Source organism: Sparus aurata, chromosome 24, assembly GCF_900880675.1.
Source record: "Sparus aurata chromosome 24, fSpaAur1.1, whole genome shotgun sequence".
Taxonomy (NCBI): Eukaryota; Metazoa; Chordata; class Actinopteri; order Spariformes; family Sparidae; genus Sparus; species Sparus aurata.
Genome location: NC_044210.1, coordinates 4815503 through 4832909, shown reverse-complemented (window position 1 = coordinate 4832909; position 17407 = coordinate 4815503). Strand labels below are relative to the sequence as shown.

Sequence of the window (17407 nt, the reverse complement as noted above, 5' to 3'; positions counted from 1 at the left end):
TCCAAACAGCAGATTAGGTATAAGAGGGTTAATCAACACCCTCTGCAGTCGATGATGGGACATCATCTCCTGCGGCCCATCTTCGCTGTTTAGGGTCATAAATATGCAGTTACCCAAGCATACAGGAACGCTGCTGCAGGGTGAAGACGGAGACGGCTCTATCATCCTGTGCGAACGACGAGAAGCTTGAAATTTGTTCCAGCCAGCTAAAAAGCAGTTGCAGTGCAGCAGTCTTTGTCCAGATTCACTTTCTCTTTGTCATACTTTGAACTCCCTTCATGTCCCCGAAGCAAAAGCGGCGAAACACACAGAGGGGAGGCGGTTTAATATCGCCAGCCATCCAACTCCCTGGAGAACACTGTGGATGTCATTAGAGGACATGAGTGGAGTGGTTTTGCTCCCCTCGTCCTCGCTGCAAGAATATAAATAAGGCTGGTCAACAGAAATTATATTCTAATCCTTATCATTTATTTATGTGCGCTTTTTTATCTGCGAGAAGTGTGTGTGTGTGTGCGCATCGCTTTAATGCAGAAGTGTGTGCCCAGGGAGGTGTATGCGCATTAACATGCCTGTGTTCATCCGTCAGGGGGGATGCACCGAGCAGATTGTGTATTATCATGTTAATGCAGAGGTACAAATTAAACCAGGACCTCGCCGGGTTTATTGAATTTAATGGATTCCAATTACTGATAGATTGCTCACCGTGTTCTGTGCAGTGTGTTATTGGTAGAAGAAACCACAGAAGAAAAAAATATGTAACAATTAGGATTAGCATTTGTCTACAGCGGCGCTTTATAATATGGATCATTATATTGTAATTTAATAGGTAATACTAAGACTTTATGTGTTACTATAAGTAAAAAATGATTATAAGACACAAGAAAAAACACTATTAAAACGTGATAAAAAAAAAGAGACATATCTTCGTTTTTAATCAGGCATTCTTCTTGTGTTACATTTGGGAGTTCATTGCTAAAAAATGCATAATAGATAATGTTTTAATCTTCGTAAAAGAACCAAAAAAGCTTTAGTAAAGTAAATCTCTACCTTAACATTACAGGTAAGTTAGTTAAAGAACAAGTGACTCTATTATATTATATTATATATATATATATATATATATATATATATATATATATAATTATAAACCATGCTCATAAGCAGTATATACATTGTTAAAGTGCATTAAGACTCCTCATGACTGTCTTCTTATCAAACAAACAATGGTTTATAAAGCTAATATTAATGCCTATATAGTTTGTTTTCTATACAGTTAAAAAATTAAAAAGTTAATTGAAAAAGCCTTTTTACCTCCTAAATAAAGCGTATTGCCAGGACCTTAACATAAAGCATTACTTAATTTGACTATTCTCTCCTACAGTTAATTTTCTACAGATGTGATTTAGCGGAGGAGCGTTCTTGTCAGCTTGTTTGTGAAATTGAAAAAAAAAAAAAAAGGAGCCGTGTAGAGAGCGCGCGTCGAATCTTCCAACCTGGCGGTCTTTCATCAGCGTCGCAGCAGGTGGGGTGTGTGTGTGTGCGTGTGCACGCGTGTGTGGGAGCCAAGAATAAATGGCTGGAAGAGCAGAGTGGAGCTGCGGCACCGTCGACATCAGAAAAACTCCTCCAACGCAGAGTGACATCCGCCGCGCTCTCATTCCCTGTTAATTTGTCCCCACGCACACACACACACACACACACACACAGCATCTCTCCCTTTATCATCACTTTCGATTGCATTCCGTCATGCATGTCTCTCTCTCTCTCTCTCTCCCTCTCTCCCTCTCCGTGTGTTTTCAAGGAGAGTGGTTTCCATGGCAACGCGGTGCAGGCATTTCATGACTATGATGTATGTGTGGCACTGTGTCACTGCCGGGCCTCCTTCTCGACTAGATCGAAGCCGTGCACCGCGTATTTTTTATTTTTTTTTTACTGATTTGATCAGAGTACTCGTGTTGTCGGTTGTCGGTTCTCATGGGTTTGTTGTGATTCTGATATGCACCAGCTTGGCGATGGCGGATGCGGTCAGCGGCTGACACCATTTTGTCGAACGCAGAACGTCACATATGCAGTGCACTTGGCGGATTAAACATCTGTTTTACTGGACGCGGATGTGATGAATCTGTAAATGAAGATGTAATAAACTCTTCGGTGGCTGCAGATCAGTAGACGCCGACACTGAAATGTAATCAGCAGGAGAGCCAGGAAAGACCAGGGATGCCGGTTATGTTTGAGTGGGAGTTGAAGGAAAACAGTGTAAGAAAAGCACGTAATCCAAGCAGAAAATAATGAAATCCTTTAAGTGTTGTCAATGTCTCATTTTCTCAGACTTATTTATGGAAACGCTAACGATTTCATGAGCCTGTCAGACATCTCTGAGCATGCCTCTGGGCCCGCTCGGTTTGCGTGCGTGCGTGCACAGATGTCACCCCACATCGATTTATGATGCCTAACAGGGTGGTGTAATGTAGAGGAAGCCGCAACCAATATAGCCTCTCGGCTGAGTGGCCTCTCGGGCCGCTGTCTGCGTGAAGGCTTTTAACCTGTTAGCGTGCAGGCGGAGGGGCGGAAAAAAACGGGGGGTTACTCCCGGAGACGCGGCGCTAATTTACCCCGCAGTCACACGTGCGACAAGGGAACAGCCGTGAAGGATTGCAGGAGATGTGGGAGTTTATTAAATTCCAGACAGCGCTCTCGCCGCGGTCAGATCAGAATCACACCTCTGCAGGCCTGTGAACCTGGAGGCTGCGTTAACCACGCCATGTACTGGAAACCATGAAATATAAATTGATTTAGCACACTGATTACTAAGCTGCAGGCTACTTTAACACCTGATTTCCTCTCAAATTGAAAAGGTACACTAACTCGCACGCTTTCTTCCCCCGCTCTTTTTTGTTTTCCGTCTCTCTCAGGGCTCATTTCCAGGGAACTTGCACTTGGTTCTGGTGTTGCGTCCCACGACTTTGCTCCAGCGGACTCTGTCAGACTTCCTGTTCAAGTTCAACAGGGATGAGTTCAAAATGAAGGTGACGCTACGACTTCTACATCGCACGCCTGTGTCTTTTGTTTTGTTGTATTTTTAATTCATCTTGATCCAAGGAGTATTGTAAGTGATTCAGGGTGATCACATTAAAATTGGTTGTTTGTCGTTTTGTCAGGTGGTCATGCTGAGTTCGGTGACTGAGCTCCATGCCTATATCGACCCAGGGCAACTGACCACAGAGCTGGGAGGCACGCAGGAGTACTGCCATGACAGCTGGATTTCCCACCGCACTGTATGTACACAAACACACTTATACTTATGTATTTATCATTTATATTTTCACCTATATGCATGTTTCCTTCCGCAGGCGATCGAGGCTTTCGCCCTCATGGTGAAGACCACGGCCCAGACCCTGCAGGCGTTCGGCACGGAGCTCGCCGAGACGGAGTTGCCCAACGATGCCGAGGCCACCACCAACCTGCTGCACACACACACTCTGAAGAAGGAGAAAATGAAGGTCGGATATGCTTCTTCTGTCTTTTCTACGCATGTTAGCTAACTGTATGTTAGTACAGAGAGACATAATTCCCTGTGTGCGCAGAAAAAACTCTTAGATCGTAACTTCACCTTGTCAACAACTGTAGCGAAGCACAAGTGTTTATATTTCCACGAGTGTACATCGGAAGGGATCGTAGAAATCAAATGCAAAATCCAGAGACTGTTCTGTGTCGACACTCATTTTGAGACCCCAGTGTCTCCAGTTGCCCCGCGAGCTTTAGCGCTGAAGATAACTATCTGTTAAATTTCCAGGAGGACCTACAGGTGGCGCTCTCTCAGGGGGGGCGCCTGTTGGAGTGCATCAACGAACCTCTACAGACGGACCCTGAATACAGCATGACTTACGATGAACTGGAAAACCTAGCTACTGTACAGAGGTAGAGGAAGAATAGAATCCATTGGGTAAATAGACGCATAAATGGGTGAGGAAGTTGTAAATAAACCGCCCCTCTCTCCCTCTCAGACTCCTGGGTCAGCTTGACGAAACGGAGACGGCGTTCGACGACTTCTGGGAACGCCACCGCACCAAGCTGGAGCAGTGTCTACAGCTCCGCCATTTCGAACATCACTTCCGTGAAGTCAGTCGAGTTGCGGGGGAACACGTGTTTTAGCACAAAACAAGTTAGCTGACGATGTGAACCGCTAACGCGACATTGTCTCCCGCTCGCAGGTGCGCGCCCAGCTCGATGTGACGTCGGAGCGGTTGGCGGGTTTCTCCGAGGTCAGCGTGAGCCCCGCCCACGCCGAGCACGTGCTCCGAGAGCTCAGCGGCCATGAGGACAAGGCCTGCGTAAGACACACACACACACACACACACACACAGTACTGATTCCTCCTGCAGCTCACGTGTAACAGAAAACACACACTCAACACTTTCACCTTTAAAGCATCCTCGCGACCATATGACTAATGACATAATCAATGTCATGCCCTGCTCCCTCCCTCCCTCCCTCACCCACTTTCAATTCACTTCAGTGGGCTTTACCGGCATGACGTCTTGCATGTATTGCCAATACAGTTATGAAACATAAGGAATTAAATAGATTACTGTTATTATATTATTCTTTTTTTTTTTTCTTTTAGAGCTGCAACAACAAGTCTATTAACTGATTAGCTGACTGAGAGAAAATGAATCACCCGCTATTTCCAGAATCAGTGAATGGTTTCAAAGAAAAAAAAATGTCAAACATTTGCTGGTTGCGGCTAATTTGTGCAAAGTTGTCGTCCATCTCCACCCCGAAACCTCCACTCTACCACCGATGGATGATGTGTGCACCGCAGTACTCTCCATGTCACCTAAAGTGCATTCTCACATTGACAATCTCGACCAGTGGCGTGCACAGACTTTTTGAAGGGCAAGGGCGAAAAGAAGGGCACTTTAGCACGCGTTTTGGCTCCCAAGAGGGCACTTTAGCGTGAGTTTTGGCTCCCAAGAGGGCACTTTAGCGCGTGTTTTTGCTCCCAAGAGGGGAGTTTATCATGTTTTAACCAGCCAAGGGGGCAGTTTAGTGTGTTTTGCCAACCAAGAGGACACTTTGACACACTTTTTTGGCTCCCAAGAGGGCACTTTAGCACACGTTTTGGCTCCCAGGAGGGCACTTTAGCGCGCGTTTTTCAACAATTGAGCCACCGACTGCCCCCCCCTTATGCACATCACTGATCTTGACTGTGTTTCATTAGGACGTGCTAGACCGTGCCCTGTCCCTGGCCGGCGAAGGTGACATGTTGATAGAAAATTCCCACTACGCCGAGGACTCCATCCGGCCCAAGTGCAGCGAGCTGAGAGGGGTGTGCGAGGAGGTCAGCTCAACTCTGAGGAGCAAGAAGAGCCTCCTGCTGAGGGCCATGGAGCTCCACCACGCTCTGGAGAAGGTATGAACGTAGCTCGGGTCAAGAAAGATGATCCGCCGAGCTTTTTCTTTCAGCCTTCCGCGTCACGCCTCCGTTAAATCCTTTCCCCCTCCCAGGCGTCGCGGTGGTGTGAGGACGGCATCTTCCTGTTGGCCAGCCAGTCGGTGGACCGCTGTCAGTCTCAGGACGGCGCCGAAGCAGCTCTGCAGGAGCTGGAGAGATACCTGGACACGGCGTCGCTGCACACCCTCGCCGACCGCAACGCCATCTGCTGCCAGTACGAGGCCACGCTCACAGCTCAGCTCAGGGTCAGTAGGGAGTGGATTGAACAGATTGAACAAATGCTTTCCTGAAAATGTGAATCACGATTTACAGTATCTACGGTTGTGTTTGGTCTCCATCAGGACCAGGTGGAGAGAGTTTTCCAGAAGCAGAGCTCGGTCCAGGAGATGTTCGAGAAGCGACGCGTCAGCCTGAAGAAACTTGCCGCCAAACAGACCAGACCAGTGCAGCCGGTAGCGCCGAGACCTGAAGTGAAATCTCCGCTCTCCTCTCCCAGTAAGCCACGATCAGTAGATGGTGATTTAATGAGAGAGAGCAGCATGTATCAGGGCTCATCTCACCTGGCTGGCATCACGCAGGAGATAAAAGACGTTGTTTTCTGTCCGCCTAGATCAACAGAGGAAAGAGAGAAGGTACTCCGCGGATAACGCCATCTGCAAAAAGGTAAACGAATGGCCGCCGATCAGTCGGTGTGGTTGGGAATGTTGTCAAACACAGCCAAAATGGAACTTCTGAGATTATATTTCGTTTTTTTTCTTAATATTTGATATTTGAGTGGAAGTATTAATACCCCAGAAAGATAAGAAATGTGTTGAGGAGGTAAAGCAATATGGATATGTGTGTCCAGGCGGAGTCCCCCATCCATAACGGCGGCACCAGACACGCTTCTCTATCAGAAGAAGAAGAAAACCTGGCAGTGCTTAGGCGGTAAGGCGTCCAAAGTCATCCTCAGAGCCTCAGATATGAATGCGAGCGATACTGTGATGACTTCACTTTGTCTGTATCACATTTAAAGTACAAAATGTTCATTTTATATGCAATTTCTTTTAATTTATAACTATTTATTTTCTCATTTCTGCTTTGTTTTTGTCGTTTAAATGCAATCCAATGTATTTCTGTGCCCCAGTAAAGCGCCATGATTTAGCCTTGTGTCTGAATGGTGCTACACTTCCTTGCCTCCAGCCTATTAACTGTGTTTTTAAATGTTCCAGCCACGTTATGAATGAACTGCTGGAGACGGAGCGAGCGTACGTGGAGGAGCTACTGTGTGTGCTGGAGGTGAGCGCTCCTCGTGTCACAATTCTGAGCAAAATATGTGCAGGAAAGGAAAAAAGTAGAGAATAACAATTGAAAATGACAAAAAAATAAATAAAAAATGTCACGTAGGGCTACGCGGCTGAGATGGACAACCCTGCCATGGCTCACCTCATCCCCGCCACCCTGCTCAGCAAGAAGGACGTCCTGTTCGGCAACATGTCTGAAATCTATCAGTTTCACAAGAGGTGGGCTTCGTTCAAGAGTTCATATGTAACATCTGCATTTAAGATGGTGATATTCACGCTCTGAAAATGTGCTTGACATTGTTTTCCCTGCAGGACATTTCTTAAAGAACTGGAAGCGTACACTGACTGCCCAGAGCTGGTGGGCCGCTGCTTTTTAGAAAGGGTGAGCACCGGCTTCCTCCGCTCTGGTTCTGGACTTGTTACTTCAAAAGAACCGATGAAATAACGTTCCCCTTAAACAGTTTCAAGTCTAAAAAGGTTTCGTCCTCTCTTGCAGATGAAGGACCTGCAGATCTACGAGGCTTACTGCCAGAACAAACCTCGCTCTGAGAGCTTGTGGAGACAGTGCTCCGACTGTGCCTTCTTCCAGGTCGCCCCTCTCACCTTTTGCTTCCAACTTTGCGCAGCACCTTTGTTGTCCCCGTGGCTTCCAAGAATAAAAAAAACTCTAAGCATGTTAATATTTTTTTTTTGTTCCGTGACTCAGGAGTGCCAGAAGAAGCTGGAACATAAACTTGGTCTGGACTCCTACCTCCTTAAACCTGTCCAGAGAATCACCAAGTACCAGCTACTGCTCAAGGTGAGACGAGCCCGCGCGTAACCGCTTATTTCAAGAAGACTGCATTCTCTTCTCTGCTGACTTTCCGTCGCGTTGTTCGCAGGAGTTGCTAAAGTACAGTAAGGGCCGCGAGGGCTGCGACGACCTACAGGAAGCTCTCTCGTCCATCCTGGGGATCCTGAAAGCTGTCAACGACTCCATGCACCTCATCGCCATCACGGGATACGAGGTCAGAGAAACGACACTGCTTGAGTGATTCTGAGAGGAGGTGGCCGTTGGATGAGCTCAGTAGAGAAGGGGGGAAGCTTCTTGATTGTTTGAAACGAGTGGCCTGACGAATGAGAGGCGTCCCATGTGGTGCATAGAAGAGTTTTCTTACTCTCGTCGTCCGACGCTTCCCAGTTGTGCTGATGAGTGCACTTTTTTAACAAGATCTCACAAGATTTGGGAGAAAGTTTAAGGGAGACGTGTCGAATAACGCGATTTTGACGCCTAGAAATTGGCTGATTCATTTAAAGGACCATCGGAAATGTGTAAAAATCAGTAACAGATGACATTTTTGCAGCTTCTGGCTCTCAGATAATATATTTACTAATAAGAATCGGTTTGCATAACATCTGTAATGTCAATTTAAGACATAACTGTCAATCGCACAGTGGTCTTCCAACAAGCACAATTTCTTCTAAGTGAACTGTCAAACTCTTACCAAGCCTTTTTCAGATTTAAAGCATTGAGGTGTTTATCAGCGGCTGCATCCCAGACCGTTAAACACCTGTCTGTCTTTTTTACATTCCTCAGGGCAACCTGTCGGAGCTGGGCCGCCTGCTGATGCAGGGCTCCTTCAGCGTGTGGACGGAGCATAAAAAAGGCCACGCCAAGGTCAAGGACCTGGCCCGCTTCAAGCCCATGCAGAGGCACCTGTTCCTGCACGAGAAGGCCCTGCTCTTCTGCAAGAGGAGGGAGGAGAACGGGGAGGGCTACGAGAAGGCTCCGTCCTACAGCTTCAAACACTCCCTCAGCGTAAGCCGCTCACGTCTGCGGGATTTGAATATTTTTTTTAACATTGGCGTGGAGAGACATCAGGGCTGACCACGCGCTCTCCTCTTGTTTCTTCTCCCAGATGAGCGCGGTGGGCATTACAGAGAACGCCAAAGGAGACAACAAGAAGTTTGAGATTTGGTGCAACTCGAGAGACGAAGTTTTTATCGCGCAGGTAAAAAAAAAACAAAAAAAACAAAAAACCACAGACGCAGAAGAATCACCCATCGCCGTTAATTCTTTGTAACTGTCTTCATTTGTCTGGTGCAGGCTCCGACGCCCGAGATCAAAACGGCGTGGGTGAACGAGATCCGCAAAGTTCTGACCCAGCAGCTCCAGGCCTGCAGAGGTACTGCCGACACACCCAGAGCCTCACGCGCTTGTTTGCATGACTTCCGCTCGCCCGCTTCTAACTGGAGTCGGCTGTTGTACATTTTAGATGCCAGCCAGCAGAAGAGCTCGGACCCCGTCTCGCCGAGTCCCACCAGCAACAACACCTCCGTCTCCCTCAGGTTTGTGTCTCGCCTCGTTAAACACTTTGCGAGCATTAGGTCCGCCCACAGACGGGATGCCTGTGTTTTAGTGCAATTGTGTTTCCTTCCTCCAGTCCCTTTCGCAGCAGCGGGCAGAAAAACCAGAAGAAGCAGGAGGAGAAGAAGGTGGAGGCGAGCACGATCTCCGAAGTCAACTCCTCCGCGTCTTCGCCGAAACACAAAGGTGAATGTTTGATAGCACACAGACAGGAAGCGGACTAGTCACCTCGGACCGAAGAGGGTGCTTAGAAAGTTTTATTCATCCCTGCAGTGTGAGCCCTCACTGATCTGGACTCTCTCCTCCTCCATCGTCTTCATCTTCACGGCTCCTCTTTCTGTCTCTCTACCTCTTTTTTTTTCCTTCTTCTTCTTTTCTGACTCCCACCCCCCCCGCATTTCAAACCATTGTTTCCAGATGAAGCGGTGACCAGTCCGACCACTGACAGGTCCTCAGTGGCTAAAAAGCGTTTTACTTTGCAGGGCTTCAGCAATCTCAAGAGTCCCAAAGGTAACATCAGCAGACCGGAGGAGGTTTTAGCGTTAGAATTTTGAAAGTTGAATGAACACATTTTCTTTTTACGGATGAAAAAAAGCATTCACAGGCAATAAAACGCACTTTTTTGCTCCAGCCTTACATGGTCTGGTATGAGCATTAGCTAACGGTGGCTAATGTTAGCAGGCTTTAGATAGATATTCCTGTGCATCTAATGCATAAAATGTATAATGCGCCTAAATCGACATATAATCATGTCATTACTTTACTTAAAACAATGAATGACAACTTTAGAGTAACTTTCTACCTCATTAGCATGCATTATAACAGTGATAGTAATGCATTATAAGATCATTAGAAATTATGGATTATTGTTTTATTAAGGAAAACAAGCTGATTATCGCTGTGTTTTTAATTATTTCCCCTCTGATGTGGCACATCTGGCTTTCCCTGGAAGGTTAACTGATGATCATGCTGCCCTCTGGTGGTAAAGGTCTAACACCGCCACTGCTGTAGTTTCCCACTGCAGTAGACAGACCGGACCTTCAGTAGCAAGTGTAGGAGTTTCTCTCTGCGTACATAAATAAGTGCCTGCCCGGATCAGAATCAGTGGATCGGAGTTATTTCGGGTACATTCTGTGGGGCTCTTTTGAGTGACGTGATCAAACAATGGCGGTTGCAGCTGTTACATAAGCCGTTCACTGGTTTGCATATTTAATGGCAGTCTCAAGGCCGTTCTCTTTCTCACTGTTCTCATCCTCTTCTTCCTTTCTCTTCACTTTTCCCTCCCCGCGTGGCTCGGGCCAGGCTCGGCCCTGAGCCCCGAGCACGGCTCCAAACGCCACTTGGTCAAGAGTGACCCCACGCCGTTTGGGTTCAAAGGTACCTCGACACCCCACGATAGAGGGGGGGGGGGCCATCTAATACTAGATAACGTCATTCATTTCCCTGTCCCTCGCCACTGAAGTGTACTCCAGTCTTGTGTGTTCCCATTGTGTGTACAGCATTTGTTCACGGGTCATAATCGTCATCATCACTGAATTCTAAGTCTTGTAGACATGTTGGGAAATAAGCTGCTTTTCTTTGACTTGCTGAGAGTTAGCCACAGCTAATATCGCCTCGTCCGATGATACATGTGGATGGGCAGATTTTGCCGCCTTTGGATCGAGCTAGTTTCCTCCTATCGCCATCTTTTTTTTTTTACGCCGAGTTAACCCAACTGGTTTACCCAGCTACATACGTCCCACACAAACATGACGGCGGTATAATCCACTCATTGAACTCTCAGCAAGAACCGAATAAGCGTATTTCCCAAACGCCTTGTGAACATCCTGTGTCCGCTTCCATGAATGATGTGTGTACTTACCGACAGACTGCCCGCACTCCAGCACCAACTTCCCCTCACTGACTGACTAACCCAGCTCAACCACAGGACTAGTTCAGATGTCTCACTGTCTCTCCCCTCGTCTAGAGCCGGCTCCCCATGTCACTCTGAGCAGAGTCAAATGGATGAGCACCTCTAGTCTGTTACAGAGCAAGCGGCGAGGTACAGAGCCGCACTGAGGATCGGCCACTTGTGGGTGTTTGCCGTGGTTTTTTTTTTTTTGTGGTGCTCGTGATTGATTGTACTTGAGGTAAAGTGTAGCAGAACATCTACTTTCCTTTTCATTAAGCCTTGTATTGAGTCTTATCTACCATCTGCTTGAGATGAGCTTCAAATTGGAAATGCCCTGAAGGCTATTTCCGCTCTTTTTACTCACAAGCAGAAAGAGTGCGATTTTAAGCCTCAATTCTCGGCTAACCCTCCAATCAATCATTCTCTCCTTTCTCCCCCTGAGTGTTTCGGGTCAGTCGCTGTGTGGTAAATGAGAATAATGAGAATTAGAAAATCGCACGCGGCGCACGATTTCACCCAATGATTTTTTCCGCCCCTGGCAGTCAGAGCAGCCTTGAAATTGATCCAGGTGATTCAAACCTCTGTGTTCTGCTGATCACGACTCCTTTTGATGACTTTGATCGGTTTCCCTTGACGTGTTTTCACTTCTGCTGTCTCCGCTGATCTTCTCTGGGATTTTGGAGGATTTCGGTTTGACCTTTTTTGTGTGTGTGTGTGTGTGTGTGGTCTCACTTTTATTCCAACGATATCCCTGCTACCAGTTCTGTTGATGACGTTCGAGCCCAGGCGCCAGAAAAAAATGTTGGACGTGTACTTTTTTCTTGCAAACCGCGGACAGCGTTGAAACTGAACATTTATTTGTGTCGCAACTTAATGTTTCCTCAGGTTCTGTCGTCACATTGACACTGTTGCGATGCTGTGCATACGGTCGCGTTAGGTTTAGGCACCAAAACAGTTTGGTTAGGATTAGCAAAAAAAAAAAAAAAAAAAGATCATGTTTTGGATTACCTGGTTCTGTCAACACAATAAAGGTTAAAAAAATATGTCCCGACGAGGCACAACGCTGACATTTTATTCCGGTGACTGGGCTGTGAATTTGACACATTTTCCCATTTGTTAGTAGTGACCGAGGCAGCATGGGGGTGTGTGTGAATGTGTGTGACATAGATTCATCTCTACATTTCCTTAAGCCGACTTCTTCAGCTTCTCATTATCCCCTTTGCCTTAAATCACCTCACCTGTGTCTGTCCTCCCTTCTCTCTCCACTCTACGCCACCTCCAGGCTGGAACAAGGCGTCTCTCTCGGTGGATGCCTCGGAAGAGAACGACGGGTACTCCAGCGGCGAGGACCCCATGAACTCTGACCCCGAGGACGACATCGTGAAGAAGCTGGTGAGAGTGAGCCCGAAGAGGTTCACATTCAGTGAACTGGAGTTGTGTATTTGTCAGACTCCTTTTGAGCTCTTACCGACCCTCTTTGGTGACCCTTTGACCCTCCAGGCTCCCGGAAAGTATACGGTGGTGACGGACTGCGAGAAGGCGGGACCTCAGGAGCTGTCCGTCAAAAGTGGAGACATGGTCCAGCTAATCAGAGAAGGAGAGGATGGACAGTGGTAAGGACTTTTATCTCAGAAGTCACTGAAAAGTCATTATTTTCATTTACTACGTTTGTGCAATAATGCTAATTAGGTGAGCTAAATAAATATATGTGCGTCGTGGTTCATTTCACCGTTTGCCTGACCTTCTGTAGGTTCGTGAAGAACCTTCGTACCAGTAAGGAGGGCTGGGTGGCAGCAGCAAACCTCCTCAGCCTCATCTCAGAGTCCAAATCATCCCAGTCACTCAGCAGCTCAGGTACCGTTTCCACATATTCAGTGTTGTGCATACAGACGCCTGCTCGGATATGCTTTTCACTGATAATGTGTCCTTTAACGACCTCGTTTTGAAAATGTTCAGCAATTCAAATAGATATGTGGTAGGCGTGGTCCTCATTGATTGCTGTGTCGTCGGTTGAAACTACTTCCAGTCCGACTCACAGGAAGTAGGCTGTTTCTGGGTAGACAACTGGTGATCGATTTGTCATATTGCAGAGATTTGTGAAATCAGCAAACAGCTTTCTTGTCATTGAGCCCTAACTCTAAAGTATGAAGATATACAGTTAAATTATCTTCCAACAACAACATAAGCCTGTAAGCCTGCCACTGAATCCATCTCCCCCTCTGGTATCTGCGTGTTACCATACAAAGTCCCTGTTGCTGCATGAAACAACGGCAACCTCCAAATTGCCATCAACACGCTGAAAACAGCAAGTTTTGACAAAGGCATACACCCCTTGCCCTTCTTTCACAGGCACACTTCAAGATAGCCATCTAATGTTACATTGTTGCCTATTTGTGCACGGCAGTCTTGCATTTTGCGTGAAAAACTATGCCTGAAATGTAGTTTCCTCACTTGATACTGCTCCTCTGTGATCAGTGCAGACTGGCTGGGTAAGAAGCACGGGTCGCTAACGTCAGCCGAAAAGCACTTGACTGATAAGTTGTGAACAAATTGCTAGCGTCCATGCTTTTTCTATCTGCATAAAATACATTTCAGGTGCCACTGTGATCACACTGGGATTGCCACAGTCACACAAAGAGAAACCACCACAGCTGAAGACAGAATGTTGGAAATGTCAGGTTGCGTGTGTTCACCTTAAAATCGGCAACGGCCGCCGATGATCGTAGTATGGTTTTATTTCCTGACAAATCAGCCTTCTCATAAATGGTCCTCTCAGGTTGTTTAGTTTGCCAGGCATCGACACAGTTGCGATACTACTCGTCGTTTGGGTTATTACCCCAAAACTAGTTGGAGTTTCCTGGTTGCACTCCTGAGAAGACACTACACTGAGCTATAGTAGAATTATAGTATTGTTAAGATACAATGTAATGTATATTATTTTGCATATAGCCTGTTTGCATGAGGATTTCGAGGACCAACACAATTTCTCACCAGCACCGTTGTCGTTTGTCCTGCAGATGGCAGCGTCTCCGGGAACCTCAGCACTTCCTCCAGCTGCAGCGAGACCTACACCAGTTACTCCGACATCAAACCCTGACCTTGCTGTCGCCGCCGCCCACACTCCATCCCTCGAGCTTCAACACAAACAATTTCCAGGGGCGGAATTACAATACCGCGAAGCTGACCCTGACAGGAGGAACTGGACCACTCGTGCTTTTCATCACACAGACACCCATCTTCGCAGCTTGTCGGATCCAGTCCTAAAAAAAAAAAAACCAAAGCGATCGTTGCGTCTGCTGATATTACCAGTGTTTTAGCTGAGTATTCGCTACACCCACCTTTCCTGTTATTTACAATTTACAGTCAGTCCAACTGCAAATGAAAAAAAACCCTTATTTTCACTCTTATTTCAAATTCTTTCAGCTGTCGACATGACCAGCGCATCGGTAGAATGTTCAGTGTGTTTTAACAGTTCATTCCAGTCACAGAAAGTTCAGATGATTTAAATATCAGGGAAAAATAGTTCCTCAGAGTACATGAGACGTATCGCCTCCTGTCAGGCCTTCTTAAAGAAACACAATGGAGAAAAGCTCAACATCTTCGGTATGATAACTTAATAACTAATTATGTAGCATTAAAAGTGGACAAATTCAAATATCTGTGCAGTCAGCAGCAGCTTGCAGACACCGGCGGCATCAGCCTTGCTCGAACCCCCTTTTTCGAGTCCATCCAACATCGCAGCATAGCGACAGATTCTCGTGTGAAACATCTACAGGTACCGCTTTACGCCGGTATTTCACACGATACATTGGCTTTAGCGTCCGACATTAAACGCGCACTGTGAAAACTGGCAGCTGGCTGCAACAAGAAGAAAAGCGCTCTCCCGGAGCGTCGCCGAGCAGGTCAGATGTTCAGGGCGCGATGCTGTAAGTCCTGTTTGCGTGACACGCGTGTCAGGTGACGTGTGTTGAAATCAATCGCTGTAGTGTTTGGCATGTCGAAGTATTTAGATCTCCATGCTGTATTCTTCCCATTTTTTTTGGTAATGTGAGCTTCCCTTAACCCCGGCTCTGTGATATTTACTAGAAACTTAAAACACAGTCAAATGTATCACCGGCTGAATGTCACCAACAGCACCACCTGGTGGTCGGATCTCTTTGCACTTCTCCAGCTATGCGTACAAATCACTTAACACAAGAGAGCGGCAGCTTGGAACAACTTCAGAACCTCTTTTTTTTTTTTTCTTCTTCTTTCTTTCCAAGACTGATTGTCTCACTCGCCTCTGACCGAACAGCTCTGGATTTTACCTCTCAGGAAGCCCCAAGAAGTTGCGGCGAGCAGGCAGCTGTGACTGCACACCCGCCTGTGTCAACTCCATGTCTCTGTGTGCATTATTGCACGTGTGTGTGTGTGCGCGCTTCTGAATACCCATATGTCACCAACCTCCAGGAGAGATCTGTGTAAAGACAGAAACAGTGACGCAATTCATTTTACCGGCTGGATTAAAGGGTAGCTCCACCAATTTCGCACCTTAAAGTGTGTTTGCAGTTCTTGGAAAGCACCGCTTCACGTGTTAAAAAAGTAGTATAAGGAATTTTTGTGGTTCAAGAGGAATCTGTATGTAATCTGATAAATTGCCTCCAGTGATGACTTGGTCGCTGATAACATGCCCTGACTGCCCGGTGTGCCACCCGACGCCCTTTTTCTGTTTCCATTCCCGTCTCTCGCGTTAAGCAAGTGCGACGTGAGGTACTGTTGATTCATGAAGTAGTACTCCCTAAGACTTTAAATTTCTGGAGCTACCCTTTAATTTCTACGCAGGTTTACTGCTAACCTTCATTCTCCCCGGGAGAACCTCCAGTGTTAAGAACCCCCAAAATGTCTACATGAGCCCAGTTTTTGTGTCATGGCCGCTGTGCTCACCTATCTTCGGTCTGCACTGCAGCAACAAAAGCAGGCTTTGTCCCCCCTCCCTGTGCTACCAGTCCCACAGGCATGTGACAGTAGCCACTTCTCTCTCTCTCTCTCTCTCTCTCTCTCGGACCTTCTCGACACGCTTCTTGCACCGCCAGCCTGAGCAATATTTGTTTACCAGGCACCACAATGTAGCTTGAGTAACCGTCACGGTCGTAAACGAGGTGCAACAAAAACGAGTGATCGAAGCCTTAGACGGCCCTGTTTTTGACCCTGGCGTGGAAACGACGCCGACGGGCACGCCTCCGACAAACCAGCCGCTTTGACACCGTCCTTCACACACACACACACACACACACACACACACACACAGAACCTGTGCTATCCTGAACACTGAATGACACCTTTTTTCTTACCTTTTTTTTCCCCCCCAAAGGTGATCATGATTTTTTATATCCCAGCATTTCTACTGTATTCATGCACTGTAAAACAATCTCTTCCTTTTTTTCCCCATTCTTAATGTTGAATGTGTAAAAACAGGAAAAAGATCAAAAAACTAAATCAAGTGCAGCATGCTTTTACACACTGAAACCAGCCCGACCAGTTTATGACTCAGAATGGGTCGCGCTTGTCCGCTGGCTTGACAAAACCCCACGGCAAGTTTTGTGAGATTCGGCCCCGATTTGCTCAGATCACAAAAAGCACGTCCTCCTCCCTATGAAAGGAAAGGCTTCTTCGGAAAAAAAAAAAAAAAATGAAGAAACTAGTTTACGGGCCTTTTTTTCGGTGTCAAGCTGTGAGCTGAGAATAAACTGTGGCCGGCGTTGTGTGTCGATCTGTGTAAGTTCTGTAAGGCTGACAAATGTATGTTACACTTGTACAGATGTGTCCTCTATACCTCACATTGTTTTCCTCGAGAGCATGTATATTCTGAAGAGGATCATGGTTTTTTTTTTTTTTGTGAGTCTCCTTTGTCTCTTTGTGCGTCATCACTCTTCGTGGCATGTTCCTCACAGCCCCGATTTTAAAGCTCTCGCATAAAACGCCCTTGAATTAAGGCAAGTATTTTTACCAGACACTGTTGTATTTTGTGAGAGTTTATTTTCTGCCCTCATACGAAAGCTGACGCGGGCACTAAACTTGTCAGCGTTTTATCGACGTCACACAATGAATCGTATTGAATTATTTGTACTTTTGACTCGGGAGGCCGGAGAGATGAGAAGGGTTATATTTTTTAATTTGTTTTTATGCAGCACATTGCAGCAACCACTGTCTTTATTTTCCTATTGTATCTACTGAGTATGGTGTTGATATAAAGATATTATGAGACATACCTGTGTATATTTGTAAATATGTAATTCTGAATTGTATGTAAAATGAAAAAGCAGCTTTAATAAAGTCTGAGATGGTTTCCTCTACAGGATTTTGCCTTTTTTTGAAGCTATTCGATTTTATTCATACATTTAATGTTAATATTTTTAAATGCTTTTGGAACCAGCACATTCTGTTTTAATTTT

General features: G+C 46.3%; 1 protein-coding gene across 11 annotated transcripts in view; it reads left to right on the top strand.

Moving 5' to 3' along the window:
• mcf2la (mcf.2 cell line derived transforming sequence-like a) overlaps positions 1-17308 on the top strand; it is a 65328-nt gene extending 48020 nt beyond the window's left edge. For 7 of the 11 annotated variants that reach the window (XM_030409856.1, XM_030409861.1, XM_030409857.1 and 4 more), the window contains 27 exons: positions 2913-3026; positions 3159-3275; positions 3351-3500; positions 3794-3918; positions 4005-4119; positions 4212-4331; positions 5222-5413; positions 5509-5700; positions 5797-5950; positions 6066-6118; positions 6303-6382; positions 6667-6733; positions 6842-6957; positions 7051-7120; positions 7235-7537; positions 7620-7745; positions 8315-8536; positions 8637-8729; positions 8825-8903; positions 8994-9066; positions 9162-9271; positions 9503-9595; positions 10388-10462; positions 12259-12368; positions 12477-12589; positions 12727-12830; positions 13994-17308. In XM_030409856.1, the coding sequence (XP_030265716.1) occupies positions 2913-3026; positions 3159-3275; positions 3351-3500; positions 3794-3918; positions 4005-4119; positions 4212-4331; positions 5222-5413; positions 5509-5700; positions 5797-5950; positions 6066-6118; positions 6303-6382; positions 6667-6733; positions 6842-6957; positions 7051-7120; positions 7235-7537; positions 7620-7745; positions 8315-8536; positions 8637-8729; positions 8825-8903; positions 8994-9066; positions 9162-9271; positions 9503-9595; positions 10388-10462; positions 12259-12368; positions 12477-12589; positions 12727-12830; positions 13994-14073 (3246 nt within the window). In that variant the 3' untranslated portion in view covers positions 14074-17308. Of the gene's footprint in view, positions 1-2912; positions 3027-3158; positions 3276-3350; positions 3501-3793; positions 3919-4004; positions 4120-4211; positions 4332-5221; positions 5414-5508; positions 5701-5796; positions 5951-6065; positions 6119-6302; positions 6383-6666; positions 6734-6841; positions 6958-7050; positions 7121-7234; positions 7538-7619; positions 7746-8314; positions 8537-8636; positions 8730-8824; positions 8904-8993; positions 9067-9161; positions 9272-9502; positions 9596-10387; positions 10463-11051; positions 11127-12258; positions 12369-12476; positions 12594-12726; positions 12831-13993 lie in introns of those variants that run through there. The other 4 variants (XM_030409866.1, XM_030409863.1, XM_030409867.1 and 1 more) reach the window with 4 other exon arrangements.
• The last annotated feature ends 99 nt before the right edge of the window (positions 17309-17407 follow it).